The 16693-nt window shown below is 38.4% G+C and overlaps 1 protein-coding gene and 1 long non-coding RNA gene across 2 annotated transcripts; one reads left to right on the top strand and one right to left on the bottom strand.

The window, feature by feature from the left end:
* Positions 1 to 37: 37 nt before the first annotated feature.
* Positions 38 to 13996, bottom strand: GTF2H2 (general transcription factor IIH subunit 2). The gene is made up of 15 exons (XM_053968740.1): positions 13568 to 13996; positions 13401 to 13478; positions 12409 to 12445; positions 11705 to 11791; positions 10837 to 10887; positions 10382 to 10436; positions 9489 to 9594; positions 8441 to 8531; positions 8190 to 8277; positions 7312 to 7419; positions 6091 to 6154; positions 5101 to 5204; positions 2582 to 2684; positions 2246 to 2285; positions 38 to 1823 (listed from the first exon to the last, which is right to left on the bottom strand). The coding sequence occupies exons 1-15, from the start codon at positions 13621 to 13623 to the stop codon at positions 1704 to 1706; spliced, it is 1188 nt and encodes a 395-aa protein (XP_053824715.1). The 5' UTR covers positions 13624 to 13996; the 3' UTR covers positions 38 to 1703.
* On the top strand, positions 13463 to 14989 carry LOC128802411 (uncharacterized). Its single transcript, XR_008435417.1, has 2 exons — positions 13463 to 13547; positions 13995 to 14989. It is a non-coding gene; the product is annotated as an uncharacterized LOC128802411 (long non-coding RNA).
* The last annotated feature ends 1704 nt before the right edge of the window (positions 14990 to 16693 follow it).

The following is a 16693-nucleotide window of genomic DNA, read 5'->3' as shown; positions in this document are numbered from 1 at the left end:
CAAGAAAACCCATTGTGATGTATTGCTTCAGACACTGTATCTGTAACTTCCTTTTATTGAGGTGTAGCACATTACAATTCTCACAGGTTCAAGCTGCAAACACACTTTGAACAGACACTGCAAAATGGCAGTCTTGCATTTGTGCCAATTCCTGTTCTTCAGGTAAAGTTCAGAGAAAGATGGACACCTCCCCTCCTGCACTCACTTGTCTGTTGCTCTAGGGGTTTAGCCAAGGACAGAAGATGACATGCAGTTCTGTCAATTCAGCATAGCTTCAGAACCAAACAGCATCTCTTTCTGTCTTCAATACTGAGTCCACCAAACAATAGCTTGTATTAACTCAGGTATTGCCCTTTTGCAAGTTCACTGACTTTCAGCAATCTTACCCTCCTACAAAAAAATTAAAACTTAACCCAGACACAGGAGTATAAAAAATTTATAGTTAGCTTTGAGTTGCACCATTAAAACCTAAAATTTGTTTTCAGCACATTTATAACAGCTGTATTTGAGCTGCCTTACCGAACGCCAAGGTGAATACTCATAATACTTGAAAATAATACATGAAATGTCCACCAATTAATTGCTCAAAAACATCTTTGTTAAATTCTGGCAAAAGAGTATTTTGATCTTGTCTTAGGTTGCAAACGCAAGATGTGGCTGGGGGTGTGTATTCTATTGCCATCTTTTAGAGGTGGGGCAGTTATCGTCTGTTAATTGGGCAGTTTTCTTTATCTCTCCCACAACCAACCCTCCCTCTGGGAAGACATCTACTGTTAATGGCCCTTGAGTGTCACAGCATGACTGATAAAATGACATCACCCCATTGTGAGATGCTTCGTCCAGGGGGAGGAGCCAAGCATTGCTATCTGGATATAGTCTGAAATCTAGAACACCACAGGCAGCCTTTTCCCACTGGATTCCCAGAGAAAGACCAGACCCTACACCACCACTGGACCTTCAGAGGAAAACTACACCCTTCTACAGGATCACTGCTTCAACAGAACTACACCTGACACTCCAGGAGGACTGCAGCCACCATTCAATTGGATTGCTACCAGCAATTGCCGACCAGCAAGGTGTCAGGCTGTATTCTGACTCTGTCAGAGACTTTTGTATCACTGCTTTTTTAATTTTTATTTTTCCTAATAAAGAACTGTTATTCCTACTCTCATATTTTTGCCTGAGAGCCCCTTAATTTCAAAATTATAATAATTCAGAGGGAGGGGTTTACATTTTCCATTTCAAGAGAGGCTCCTGCCTTCCTTAGCAGACACCTATCTTTTCAAACCAAGACAGATCTACAGCAATCCACAATCCAACAAAAGCAAAAGCTTGTAACAACAGATATATAAAATGTATTTTCAGGGCTTTTTTTTGAACAAGTAATGAAACCAAGATGAATCATCCCATTATCATAAAAAGCAGTTTTATCACTTTCATATTTACAAATACACGTTATTATAATAACAGCTGGAAAAAGCCATAGTTCTTGAGACAAGAACAAAAAATAGATACAGATAATTCAAGTATATATTAAACGTAATAAAATAATAAAAACATTAACATTTGCTCCTACTTCACTGTTCATCCCTCTGTAATCATCTTCTTGTTCAGAGATGCATCAGTTAAAGCGATGGCTGAATAAACTAATTAGATTCATGCAAGAATGACAAAGATACAGCAATTTTTAAAAAGGTATGAGATCATACAGATACAGGAGCAGGGTGCTTATGAATACAGCCAGGACAGCAGTGCAGAGAATCATGAACAAACAGATCACATTCCACACAAAATGCATTCTGACACACTTTGCATATGTACACCTGTGTGGGAAGGACAGAAAGACAAATCAAATTAGCAAAAATTATCATCATAGCACTATGGTAGGTCAACAGTTACATCATCAAGGTAATGTAAACACACTACACTGCTAGCATCACAGAAACTCAATTGAATTAAAGCTTCTGACAGCAAGTGTATTCACAGGCTTGAGCTCAGGTCACTATAAATGCTTCCAAATGGCTGAGAGTGGAAGCTTTTTTTTATGCAGCTCCCTAGGAAATTTCTTCCCACACTTCTACAGACTTTGCAGTCTAGAAAGTGTGACTGTTTAACACATAGCTCTATTTAACCATGACCTTAACTTTCACAAGTATTTTTCTGGTCTTTAGAATATAATGCTAAAGGATCATCTTTATTCCTCACACCCCTCAATGCAAATTATAATGCTATTCAACATACTTACATTTTGATCTTTCATCTCTCCCTGGCAGCCTTGACAATACCTAAAAGCAAAATTTTATACTTTAACTGAAAAAAAATAGTCAAGACTGTGTAAATCAATGTTAAAAAAAACCATCTCATACATAGTAACAATTTCTGGCAATTATTTCAGCTATTCAGCTGAACTCACAGACCATGGAAACGACAAGTATTCCTTAATGCTAGAGGTGCCTCACACCACCCAAACACCCAGGATCTCCAGCAGCAAAGAAGCTGTTGCCAGCTATTCTTACTTTTGTGACAAAAAAAATTATAGGATCCACAAGTACACTCATTATCACAAGTAAGATTTGCATACCGTTCCCCTTTGTATTCTTCCAGTGGAACTTCCTGAAAGGCATCTAAAGGAAACAAGTGGTGGTAAGACCGAGCCAGGTGAGGTGCAGACACTAATGTAAGACCTGCAATTAAAGAGACACCAAAATTGTTACAAGGAAATATTTACTGAAAAGCTTTTCTGTATGAAATAAAGTAAAAAGGAAAAATAATATTTTTGATTACTTAATGGTTGAGAGCTTAAGAATTTTAAAAAGTAAAAACTTGTTCCATTAGCCAAACCTGTAATCCTGTCCAGTTTTAAATCCAAATGCAAAGAACAAGCAAATTGCTCAAATTTCTACTGAAAAGGTTTAACTCAGCCTTTAGAAATACATTTACAACATACAGTGGTGAAATTAGGAAGCTCCTTTTAGCAATGATGGTTCTGCTGTATCACACCACCAATTAAGATGACGCCCTGTTACAAAGCTCTACTACAGCTTGCTAGTAGTTACTGCCAAAACCATGCCACGGCAACATTCCAGCTAACACAGGTCTGCTGTTTTTAAAACAGTTAATTTTTGGCACACTATCATGTGGCTATGTTTCGGATCTATGCTGGAAACAGGGTTGATTACGCAAGAATGTTTTCTTTACTGCTGACCAGTGTTTACACATAATCAAGGCCTTTTCTGTTTCTTACTCCACCAGTGAGTAGGCTCAGGGGTGCACAAGGCATTGGGAGGGATTGCAGTCAACAGTGCACCAAGAGAACAAAGGGATATCCAATACCATGTGCCACCACGCTCAGCCTATAAAGCTGAGTAGAGAAGGTGGAAAGGGGAGAATGTTCAGGATGATGGCATTTACTTTCTCAAGTAACTGTCATGTTACCCATGACAGAGTCCTGCTTTCCTGGAGATTCTGCTGATTGGAAGTGGTGAATGAATTACTTTGCTTGTCTTGTGTACAAAGCTTTTGCTGTAGGTTTTCAATTGCCTTTAATGCCACCTATGAGTTTTCTCACTTTTACTCTTCTGATTCTCTCCCCTGTAGCAGTCAGAGGCCCTGCAAGGCCTCCACGGCCGTCACTAGCCTAAGATAAGAAATGCAGAGTCATGATGAGTGGAACAGAGCTACCCCTCTTCCGCACATCAGACCCATTATGTCTCTGTAAGGCTATAGGTCGTATTCTCCTCAACCTCAGCCATAGGACAAATCCTGATCCCGCAATAGCCCATACCATTGCCCAGTTCAGACGGAAGAGCTGTCACTGGAACCCTTTGCAGAAGCTGCCAATAAAGACATCTCCACAGAACTCCACACAGCCTTCACCTCTCTCCTTCCCTGCCTCTGCTGAGGCACTTTGCGAGCACAGAGCTGAAATCACTAAGAGCTGGAATCACTCCACAAGTGCTCGCTAAAGTAGCCAGCGGCTTGGAGCTAGCCCAAGGGCCCAGGCAGGCTGCGCCTCATCAGCACAGTGCTATCTGGGATACCTAAGGCGGCTGCTGCCCCAGGGGCCAGACGGACCCCTGGGGAACACCAAGCCGTAATACTCCCCCATCTCACCAGTGTGTGGGTGTCTGGGGCTGAGTCGCCAGCTGGGGTTAGACCATGACAACAGGTAAGGCATGGGCTGGCACAAACATCTCACTCTCACTCACTCACTCACTCACTCACTCACTCACTCACTCACTCACTCACATGTAGTGTAAATATCCAAACTGTTGCTCTGCTGATCACTGCAGCTGTGGAGAATCCACTGCAGATACACAGGACTTCTCCAGTTACACTATCCCATTGGTGGAATGAAACTCATGCTGGTAGGAAAAACTTGAAATTAAACTACGATAAAGTGACCCAAAACCACAATTTTTTCATCCTCTTGCCAAATACATGCATCCTAGTAATACCTATTGTGTTTTAGTCATGTGCCTGTGGAAGCTAGGAGAACAGCACCCCCTCACAATATTAATATTATAAACCACACTAATCCTCTCTCCCACCTTCACTAAGGGCAATGGAGGGAGGCGTCATTGGTTGCACAGTCCATTAATATTCACAAGACCAAGGGGCTCCTGTTTACAACTCTACAGCCGGCCCTTCAGTTAAACTTGGAAATCTTTCATCCATATACTCATGGAGGCAAGAGTACTTCTGTCCTCCTGCTCCAAAGCACTCCATTTTTATGGCCTTGCACTGAGGATTCTGAAACATGGGTGTGTTTAGTTAAATGAGGATTCTTGAGAAGTCACCATTCCCATGTGCATCATCCCTCTTCCCCACTTTGCCTTAGGTATATTCTTTATACAAATATAAATATGATGTATCATACTCCAATAGGAATATGATACAGCTTTACTGTTACAGGTATGGTCTTGAGAGACACTTTTACAAAGTTGACATCCCAGGTCACCAAAATGCAGGACTCTTTAAGCAGGTTTTTAATTAGTAAAGAGCTGGCTTTTAATTAGTAAGTATAGCTGAATTTTTCCACCCCTTAACTCTCTTACCATGAACTCCTGATTCATCTACTCACCTCTTCTTGCTACTTACCACAGATTTTGCATTCCACAGGAAGCTCACAGTATTTGGCTCTGCACTGAGGACAAAAATATCCACCCAGTGTAAGACCTGGGTCACTGTTATTTTCCAATTGCCTACAGTAGAAAGAAACAATTCAGTACTTAAGAAACAACACCATGCTACTGTGTAAGTACAAATAATGTAGTTTTCACATCAAGTAATTAAAAAAGTTTCACTAGATTGCATGTAACAGTTTAATATGTAAGTGTCAGAAAACAATTGATATGAATAGATATCAGTGACCACATTTTCCCACAGGAACCAAAGACAAAATATTTCCATATAAAGGAGCCATATTTTATTTAAAAATAAAGATATGAACAACAACTGCATGCTTGTTTCTTTTTAGACACAAAAATATTCTATATTGCCTCTAAAATGCATGTAGTAATTATTCTTTCAAATAGCACATGGTGTTAGACACTGTTTCATTCTGAAATTCAGACTCCTCTATCACCCTGGAAAATAATGATTCTTTTCACTGAGAAGTGCACTGGTGCAGTCATCAAATGAGGACTCTATTCCAAACTTCCCTTTAAAGTCATGTTAAGAAATACATTAAAAATATTTTATTCAGCTAATACCCTTCCATCCCCATAATTATCTTTTATAATGATAGTAGTAATTAAATCAAGAGCTGCAAGTAATTACTTTAACACCTTGTAGCACCTGTGTGCCCCAATCACTGTAACAGAACTAAGTACCTTAAAAAAGGTACTTACTTTACTACCTCAAAAAAAATTAAATGCAAATTTAAAAACACATATTTAACAGAGGATACTGTTAATACCAGAGCTGCCAATGGAAATAAAATGTCTACTGAGAAGTCACAAGACATGGCTTACTCTTTTTTTTTCCAAATTATTCTGTAATACTTTCACTGTTGAGCAGATTTTCTAAATATGACTAATTAATATTGAATTCTTATCAGCTTGTTGAATTCTAATCAATGCTACTTACGCCATGCTAAAGGAGGGCTTTGCATCTTGATCAGATAGAGAAGCAATAGTATGCTGAGGAAATCCTGAAGAGAAAAACATCCCAAAATTACAGTTTTAAACATGCAATAATGTGTCAATTTCTTAATTCAATGAAGAAGTTCAAAGATTATTCTAGACATTCAGGCCTATCTCCTTCCCATTTGTTATTACAGCAGAACTAATACACTCTTGCTAGTATCAAATTCTTCCCAAAGGTCTCTAACTACACCCACACCTCCCTGACTTTACTTCTCCCCAACTGAAAAAATGTCTTTGCCATAGACTTTGTGTTAACTGAAGTGGACTGGAACCCCATTTTTGAAGAACAGTTAAAAAGTAAAATATGTGAAATGGTAGGAAAGCAGAATGAGCAGCATACAAATGTTCACTTAAACAACAGTTTCTAATTAAGGGGGAAATATTTTTATATGCATCCATCCAGCCTATATTCACCTTCTAAGTGCAGTATATGACAGATGAGACTACAGGACTTTTTGGAGACTATTATCTTTCTTTCTTTCTGTCATTCATTTTTTACAGATCATGACAGGTGAGAAGTTGGTTTTTCCAACTGCAGCTCAGGCTTTACACCTACGAGAAGTAAACCTTTTCATTATCTATATCTAGACATAAAAATACATACATTCTTATCTATGGAAAGGGTGGATGAAAGTGAGAACTTAGTGCTCTACTTTGAAGCATTATAGTTCCTATTCTGGTTTAACTCCAAGCTTAAATTTATTGAGAAACAGATCAAGAAAAGAAATGGTAATCTACTTCTTGAAAGAATACTCAAGAAGCTGCTAATAAACATGTACTACCTATGATTCTTAAATCAATTAATAGTTTTAAGAGTTGCCTTCTGCAGGCAAAAAAGCAGAGAGAGAAAAAATAGTTTTTCACCCTTCATTTCTATGTATTAAATTTATAACAATTACTGTGTCATCAATATTGTTCCACTTTGTTGTTTCCAAATTCTGTTCAGTAATTTGTCTTACTTAATAAGCTTTATTTAAAAGCTGACTACTCTGAAGGAATAACATAAATAAAACAGATACTTATCTAGCAAAATAAAAGTTAAAAAAAGTTGCACAATGTCTTTATTATGCATCTCACTATTTGTATTGCCTTAACACAGAAGAGGCAAATAAAGAAAAAGACAAAAATCTCATGTTAGGAGTTTGACAAAACCATATCCTACCCATTCGAATAAGGGAGCACTCCGAAGTTGAACTAGCAGGTGGAGGACTAACATGGTGCATCAGCAGCTCCTTATAATGACTTTCATCCAAAATAACGTGGTATGTTCCTGTCACAGACAAAGAAATGCCTTTCTGTCAGGTTATGAACAAAAACAAAACCAACCATCCAACCAAACAAACAAAAACACACAAAAAAACCAACAAAAAACCCACAAACAAAAAAACACCAAAACAAACAAAACAAAAAAAAAAACAAAAACAAAAAAAAAAAAAAACAAAAAAGCCCCCCAAAAAAACCAAACAAAAAAACCAAACCAACAAAAAACCCACAAAAAAACCAAAAACAAAAACCAAAAAAACCCAACCAAACAAACATATACATATGACAGAAAACAACTTAAGTAGAAAACACAATTTATCCAAACTTGCTCCTAAAAGGCAGCCCTGTTAATGCTACAGTAAATGACAGGTTTTAAAAGTAGTAATAACAGAATGTTAAATTAGGTATGAAGGCACAGAGCTTTTCCTCCAACATTACACTGTAGTAATTATACTATAAGAGTTACCACTATAGCAATGGATATTAACATGTTTCACTGATGAAGTTCCACATCACATAGCTTTATACATGGAACAAAAGGTTTGAAAATATATGTATTTCTTTTCTCTAGGGCTGCAGCTACCAGCTGGTATTAATTTCACTTACTACTGTACATTTTGTAGATTTGGGCAACTCTTTAAATTTTCTGCCAGCACAATGGAAAATATTTATCCGTAAAAAAGTCAAAATGCAGTAATAAATATAAAACAAATTACTTACTTAATTTTTATTTTGAACCTGTGTTAGTAATATAATTACTGAACTTCAGATACATACCACCAGTTTCTTGGGCAAGTACTGTACAAACACGAACTTCAGCACTTAGGCCGATGACAGATACTCTGATCTTTACTGCTTTTAAACACTTAAAATAGAGAAAAAAGCATACTCAATTCATGTGCAGAACAAGAAATAGTAAAAAGGTTCAAAGTCTGAAACAAAAATTAATTGGTGAGGACACTGCTACTGCCTGTTTTTCCTCCAGTAGCTTGGATGTTCAATGCAGTAGTCAAACTTCAGTTCTGTACCTTAATTAGATCATAGATGTTGGCTGGATCACATGTCGTCAGACTGCTGAGGACTACCAAAATCTCTCTGCTTGTATGTCCTGGCATGTGCCTAAGGAAAGCATATATTTAATTTACTTATGCACACTAAGCTATTTTTATGGTAACATCTCCAAGGACCTTAATTTGCTGAAGTCAGAAGGTGACATGATATGAAATTCTCTACAAACTGTGGTAAGATCCTTGTCTGAGCACCAGATTTTCACCTTCTGAAAGCCAAACCTTTCCAATATCTAAAATACCATATTTAATTGTGTAGTTGTAACCTGATTATCTCCTGTAATGAATCCTTTGTACCTCAGTCATACTCACAGGTAAAATTTCATCTTCAAACTAGTACACTGTAGTAAGGCTTCCCGACTTCTTAAAAAGCTCTAATCAGTTTTTTAAGTGTAAATCCATTACTTTTAATTACTTCTAGTTATTAGTTGAAAACTCTCTTCCTGCTAGTAATTAAATAGCTTTTCATGACACTAGTTATCCGCTTTGTTCAGTCAGTGTTTTAGCTATAATTCTTTACTCAGTCTTCCACAAACTGGGATACATCTCAATATCTCACATTGCTAAAAAGTATTCTGAATCTATCCTACCTGAAAATTGATCTTTCTAAAGTATGCCAAAACTTTCACAATATTATTGTAACAGAATGCTTTTTCTTTTCCTGTTCTCTAACATTATTAACCCTATGTCCTCTCTCATAGCACAGTCCTTCAGTAAAAAAGAATGGCAGTGTCTTTCATCACAGTATCTACATACCATCATCAATTTGGTTTTCAAATTTCATTTCTATGAGAAAAACACCCCTAAATACAAGCATCTAGTGGTAGAAAATAAACTTCTGCACTACTAGAATATTTAACTTAATTATTTGTATTTTAAGAGGAGATAAATTCACCTTTTAAAGACTCAAGTCAGCATGATGCAAGATGCTATTTAGAAAAAATTCTGTCTCTGCCTCTCAAAAGTCACAATCACAAAGAAAACAAAAAACCTCCATGTATATACTAACTTTAAAGTCTGCATGGCCAAATTTAGGGAATTATATAGAGAAGGCTCTCCACTGCAGTTCATATCCACTGCTTTCTTCAGAGCAGTTACATGCTTTTTTGAGTTTCCTGTAAGTGAAAAAAATGCAATCAATTTAACTGATACAACAAGTTAAAGATCAGAAATATTTGAAGTATTTATGTAATGAAGTGTACTTGTACAATGACAGGGACTGGTTTCAAAGTGGAATGGATCTGTATTTTTCCTTAGAAATTAGTATCTTGATCAGAATTCAGAAAAGAGTAAAACAAACTTTTACTGTATAGGCACTCAGGTGCTAGAAAGTTTAGAAGCCAAAAAGAATAAATTCATTCTTGGGTATCGTTAAGCACTCAACATGAGGGTGAGATGTCCCATAAGCAGAAAAAGAGTTTTGTTTCCTCTGTTATCCTCAAAGCATGGTTCAAAGATTGACTGATCCTCAATTTCCTCAATGAGACCTGCCGAAGCCACAGAGACTGGTGTAACAGCAGGCAAGAACCAAACAAACCTCGACTTCTTAACATCAGATCAGATCTCACAAAATCCACAGATGTCGTAATATACAAAATTAACAAACTGAGTAGAAAATAAACTATAGAGGAATCAGAACACATCTGAGTTGTATTCTTCTCGAGAAGGAGACTTGACTGGAGATCAAGTAGAGACTTGATCACAAACAAGCACACAATGACAATTCTGGATCAAAGCAGATCAAAACGTAGATTATGGTTTCAGACAACGTGCAATAATTTATCTTTTAAATTAAAACTAATTATGATAATTTAATTTTCAGCAGTGTATTAGGCAGAATTTAGAACACCAATGAAAAGGATAAAAACATCTGCAATTTAAGAAAGAATACTACTTCCCTACCTGAGAGTTCTGTCATTTTTTCTGCTCTTTTACTCTTAGTTACAATTAAGCCAATCTGAAAAAGGGGGGAAAAAAGACCAAACTTTTTCTTAGAAAGTTTTACAATGAGTTTATTTAGAATTTTACTATTTTTTTTTACATCTTTATGGACCAGAATTATTTAACCATACAAGTCTATGCAAGTTTTACTTCAAGTGTAACAATAGCAGCACAACATGACACATCAGATTATAAATCTCCTGTATTTTAATTACTACTGCCAAAAGGTACAAAAAGAAATCTTCTAAAATTCTAAATGTCTGGCAGAAACAGGCAGAAACAAGAATTTCAGTAGACTGATGAATAAAGCATCTGAAGGTACACATAAATTGAAAACAGTTTACTTGGTAGTGTTATAACCAAAACTACCTTTTAAAATATTTTCTGTTATTTGTTTCTTGCATGGTTGTACATACCTGACTAATAGGATTCTGGTCAAAGTACTCTTCAACAAAATATTCCAGTAACTATAAAAAAAAGTTAAGGCAGTTAAAAACTAATTATACTTTTATTACAGATACATTAAGTAGATGCAAAACATCTAGTATCACTAAAAAGCAAAACAAAGTAGTTGGGTAACACAAAAAGGGGGAATGAACCTTTCCTTTCCATTCTTCTTTCACCCTATCCCTCCCCCCAAGTAATCAATTAAATGAGAATTCAGAAACTATACCCCCTTATTTTATTCATATCCTACATTGAAGTTCTAGATTCCTGCTGGTTCAAATGGAGGTTTTCAATACACCAAAAAGCACTACTCTGCACAAAACCATCAAAATCCAGGATTTCATGCTCAAGTATTGTTGGAGAAGACCATTCAGAACACGAAGTGCACAGTTCAAGTTCACCACAATCTGAAACAGCAATCCAGTTCAAACAGCATCCTTTCAAATAAGAATTCATAAAAAAACCCAACTGTAAGAAAAAAATACAAACTAATTCTAGATGTGTAATGAGAACATGTCATCCCCTTATTTTGGGCAACACTTAATTTCCACATAGTTTCCAGATATGTCTTCCCATAATATGCCGTACAAAGTGTTTTCACTCTACAGAAGTACATGTGCAAGGCAAACTAATGCCCCACAGATTTTACTATTCAAAAAACAGGTAAGTTTTTTACTATTCAAAAAACAGGACAGACAGAAACAAGGAGACAAATGTAGGGATGAGAGATGAGAAGCTATGCAGATACAGGAAACTGCAATTCTTTGAAATGCAAAATGCAACCAGTTTATAGAGAAATGGTGGCTCAGTAAGGAAAAAATTTGAGTGCAGGAATACCTTCAGAGTGCAAGTAAGTCTGTTCGGTTTTAAGTCTTGGTCCTCCATTGTTCTTGATCCATCAATAACCACGTAAAGGTGACGCATCTGCATTTCCACCATATGTGAAAATCACTCATAGAATATGCATTGAAATGAATTAATTATTCCATTTACTTTAAAAAGCCACTACTTCCTCCCTCTAAGAGGGAAGATTCAGTAGATTGAGAGGTGCAATTAACAGCAACTGAAAAGTAACACATTCTTCCACTTTTTTCTTAAAATGAAAAAAAACCCATCTTGAAAAATGCACACTGTTCTCCTCTCATGACTCTCACGATAAGTTACAAAACATGCATAGTTTGAATATTTATGTCTTCATCTGAAGAGCTCAAGTGTTGTACAAAGCAATGTGGTTATTTACAACGCATTTCCATCATGTCCACTTTTCACAAGAAGAGAAATGGACAGTGTGAGCACGTGTGGTCTGACTTCTTCTGCCAAACACACCCTGTGTGTCAAACCTCCAAACCTGAATAGCCATGCTTCACTTACACTGCTAACAAACTAAGAATGCTTTAAAAAAAAAAAAAAGTAACAGCCGAAACCACAAGGTTTGGTAAGAAGTATGCTAGGCCAGCAGAAGTGTATTTCAGATCTGGCATACCACCTCTAGCCAAATAGTTTTGGACTAAGAACAGAAGAGGGTTAAGGTATTAACATACCATTCCAAGCCGAACTTGTCCATGGTGTTCACAGAGTCTAACAAAACACAGAACAATTTAAGTCAAATTCAAATGAGTGAATGGCTCCTAAAACAAAAGTCCAAATAAACCCAGTATTAGACTTCTGGTTAAAATGTAGAAGCAATAAACTGCAGACACTTACTCATGCTGAAAAACCCCACAGCTCAACTGCAGATTTCACAACTCTCAGAAAATAAAGAAGAACTATTTCTTACTACCAGGTTTAATGAAGCTTTAAAATTTTATCCAAATTTGACAAATCAAGTTCTAATATAACTTGAAATTATGCAAAACTTAGGATTTTTTTCTAGCTGTTTTTCTGAAATCTGAAACAGAAGTCTGTAGCCATGGTACCAGAAACTAGATTCTGTTGTGACAGGACAAGGAACAATGTTTTTAATCAAAAGAAGGTTGATCAAAAGAGGTTGGAGACAAACATATTTTTACCACGAGGGTAGTGAGGCACTGGAGCAGGTTGCCCTGAGAAGCTGTGGATGCCCCATCCCTGGGAGAGGTCAAGACCAGTTTGGATGGGGCTCTGACCAATCTGGTCCAATGAAAGGTGTCTCCATTCATGGCAGGCTGAAGTGAGATTATCTTTAAGGTCCCTTCCAACCTAAACTATCCTGCGAGTCTCTGATTTGTATACTAAAAAAAAAAATTGATGGAAGATTCCTCTAAGTTGTGCAGATTGCAGCTGCAGTGCTCTGCAGTGTTTCATCAGATCAAGACCTGTAGCTTGCATATACATGGGATACAGAGGTGGTATACATTCAGTGTTTAAAGATAAAAATTAATATTTCACAGGTTTTTTTTGCATGCACCTGCCCCTCTTAAGGAGAAAGGCTATAAAAACATCCTGCAGGCATGCCTTATGCTTAATTCATCCTACAGGACCCAGTTTCAGGATGATCAAGCCCTTATAACTGACAAGTCAGTGCTATTAGCAGGCTCGTGGCCACACCACGTACCTTTTCCTCTTTGCCTTGAAGAGAATGTCCTCGATGGTTGCCTTCAACGACCCGGATTCGTCTTCCTTAAGAATCTCCCTACGCAGAACAGACTGTTACAATGAGCAGAAGGGAGGTTTTTCCTCCTTTGCCAGAAAGGAGAGAAGGGTGAGGGGGGAAGAACATACCATGTTCTTTCGTAGCCTCCTTCCCAGCGCTTGGTCCGCTCGGGTTCGTCATCCATCTCCGCGGGGGTTGAGGGGAGACCAGGGGAGATGCGGGGCTCTGAGGGAATATCAGGGGAGCCCAGGGGAAATGAGAAGGTTCAGGGGTGACGAGGGGGACTGCGGGAAGAAGATGGGGGTGAGAGGGGTCTGAGAGGAGCCGAGGGACACTGAGGGGGGTGAGAAGGGCCGAAGAAGACTAAGGACAACCGAGGAAGGCTGAGTAGAGCCGCAGGACACGGAGCGCGCACTCCCGCCAGCAGCCAGGCCCTGCAGTCCCCGACACGTTGGCGCCCGCCCTCTTCCGCCTCGGTGCTCCGCCAAACCGTCCCGGCCGCCGCCCGGGCCGCGGAGCGACCGTTCCAGGAAGGTTCCGTTGTGTTTTCCACAGCACCATCAAAATCCTCCAAGTGCGGTGATGGAGAAGACAAGAGCCTAGGGAAGACGCCTCATGGAGACATCGATGGAGAGGACGAGGGCCTAAGGAAGACGCCTCACGGAGACATCGCTCGTGCGGGCGCAGAGCCGCCCCTCGCTCGTGTGTGCGGGCACAGCCGCCAGGCTCATGGCACTGCCTGGGTCTCGGTGGCACTTCTGCAATTAACCGAAGAAATTTCAGTAATTAATGGAAGAACGCAGGATCCTGGGAAAAGCACTGGATTTTAACACATGATTGTGCTCATACGCCGGTTAATGAAGGCAGCCATCTATCACCCCGCCAGCAAAAGCAAGAAAATTCAGGTATTTTGATGTTAAGTAATCATGTTTTCCATCTACCTAAAATATTTGAGTATTCATGTCACGTCATTTTACATTTCATAAGCACCACAGTGAGGATTAGCTCAGAACTAGCTGAGCTAATTGCTGATTGCTCTGCAGAACGATTAAAACTTTACTGGATACAGTGGAAGTATGCCAAGACTGGGCTTCACCTCTTAAATTACAGGAAAGTTACTGAACATCCGTTTCCAAGGAGTCTCACTCAGCATCCAAGTAAGGCAATACATGAGGAAGAAAGCATGTAAACAGTAGTAACAATTCTTGAAACAAGTGGGGCAAAACTAACCACTTCTGTACCCTTCAGCTTATTGCATATGTCAGGAGCAGTGTATAATTATAATGGAAAGAGAGGAGAAATTTATTAGCTTTCAATTAAACCATTCCTGGGAAAAAGCAATTATTTTTTTGAAGGAAAGCAATCTGAAGATGGGAAAAGAATTCTTTGAAAAGTCAGGATTTGCTTCTTGGAACTGAAAGAGTTGTTTGAACAACTCCCATTAGAACATACACTATTTTTTCTTTAGAAGGAAAAACTCCAATCTATAAAACACTGAAATTAAATGTCTTATAAGCTAGCACTTTGAATAAAGTGAGTGAGAAATGAGACTTCTTTCAGAACAGGAGTATTTTTTATTCTCAAGACCAAGAATTTCAGTGCTGGACTGGAACACAGGATATACAGTAATTTTGTAAAACTTAATTGTACGAGTGCTTGAAATCCCACCATGATTTTGAAATTAATAAATAACATACTGGACACCTTCTTTTACAATTTCAAAGCAATTAGGTTCTTAACTGTCATGAGCATGTGTAGTCACTATGCTGGCATGAAAGCTGGTCAGGCTATTGTGCAAGACAAAATTTTGGGTATGTTTGTTAGTCACTACTTTATGTGGCCTGAAAAAATGTACAGTTTAGTAAAAAGTATGCCAATCTTACCACAGCTGTTTTGATCTAGGATACCCAACTGCTTACAAAGACAAGAAGAAACACAAATACAGTTTAGAAACTATGGTATTTGTAGAAACACTAAGAATCTTGAGCATCTCAATTTGTAGATCTGTGGAGCCAGGTAAGCATTTTCTAAGAGGAAAACTGAAGGATAAAACATCTTGTAGTACACACTTGGGGTTTCAGGAGAGGCTGTAATTAAAAGCAAGCCCACTGATGTAAGGCAGTATTCCTTGGTGATTAATTTATGTGTTAGCTACTTTCTGCAAAAACCCAGTCACACAGGTACGACCACACAGCACATTGTTTACACATACATGCAAAAATGTAGATTCAGAGCTAAGCCTAGAGGGACTGCACAGAGAGACTGAGATGATAATCAAAATGTCAAAGTTTTGTCTGGAGTATGCCTTCTATTCTTTAAGAATATCAAGAGGCCACTTTCCTTGATAGTTATTATGGTAACTCAGGTTGAGGGATACTCCCATCACTTTCCTCCTAATTTCTGTCTTGCTCCAAGTTGCTTCAGCTTCCAGCCATTAATTCTTATTTCATTCATCTCAATTTCTCTGAGAGATGAACATGTTAGACTAATCTTAGATTAACAGTTTTTCTCCAGTATGTCTGTAGTGTTGTAGACAAGACCCTTTTCAGTCATCCATTGGTAGGTTAAGAGGAATACCAGAGCACAGATTGTATACACCAGGAGTGCTTCAGCAGCCCTGGGGCCTGTAACAGACACAGGACGAGCAAGTAACTTACTGTAATGGTTGCAACATGTTGCTGCAGCCTTAGGATGGCCTTTGTACACTTAGGATGGTAGCTTACTTCTGTCGAGCCCTGCATCAATCCTGTTTGGAACCCAAAATGCGGGCAGAAGGGAGTATTTCTCTCCCAGCTTCTCTTCCCAACATTTGGAATATCTACTTGGCCACACCTGTGGCATCTTGCCAGGAAACACAAGAATCCACATACAGATGTTGCTTCTTAATCTCCTCATTCCAGGCACAGGTATGCTGTTCCCTTTTCCCAATCCATTTGTCGGAAACTTTGCAGGAAAGAAGCAGCAGGATGGTTTTCCACAGGCTATGCAGACACTGTGTGAGGGACTAGGAGCCAGCTTCTCAAAGACTAAAACTCAGAACACTGTCAAAAGGAGCCTGGAGCTGGGTCTCACTATCCTACAGAAAGAAGACCTGTTAAGTGTGCAGACTGTGAATCTTCCAAAGAAGACATCAGTCATATGTTATTGTTAGCACTTTATGAACACCAGTTGATCCTCAGATGTGTGCTAATCTTCTTCTGTTATTGATGCAATGCCCAGAACTCTCACTGAGAAAAAAATGACAAACCTGGGTG

This window comes from Vidua chalybeata, chromosome Z (genome assembly GCF_026979565.1).
Source record: "Vidua chalybeata isolate OUT-0048 chromosome Z, bVidCha1 merged haplotype, whole genome shotgun sequence".
Taxonomy (NCBI): domain Eukaryota; kingdom Metazoa; phylum Chordata; class Aves; order Passeriformes; family Viduidae; genus Vidua; species Vidua chalybeata.
The sequence above is the reverse complement of the archived record's forward strand: the minus strand, read 5'-3'. Positions and strand labels throughout refer to the sequence as shown.

Excerpts from the sequence above, each read along its gene's own strand:
- GTF2H2 (XM_053968740.1), bottom strand. The coding sequence starts at position 13,623 with ATGGATGACGAACCCGAGCGGACCAAGCGCTGGGAAGGAGGCTACGAA. Across the intron at positions 12,446-13,400 it reads TTCAAGGCAAAGAGGAAAAG|ACTCTGTGAACACCATGGAC; the intron begins GTACGTGGTGTG and ends GTGTTTTGTTAG. Across the intron at positions 5,205-6,090 it reads AAGCCCTCCTTTAGCATGGC|GCAATTGGAAAATAACAGTG; the intron begins GTAAGTAGCATT and ends TTTCTACTGTAG.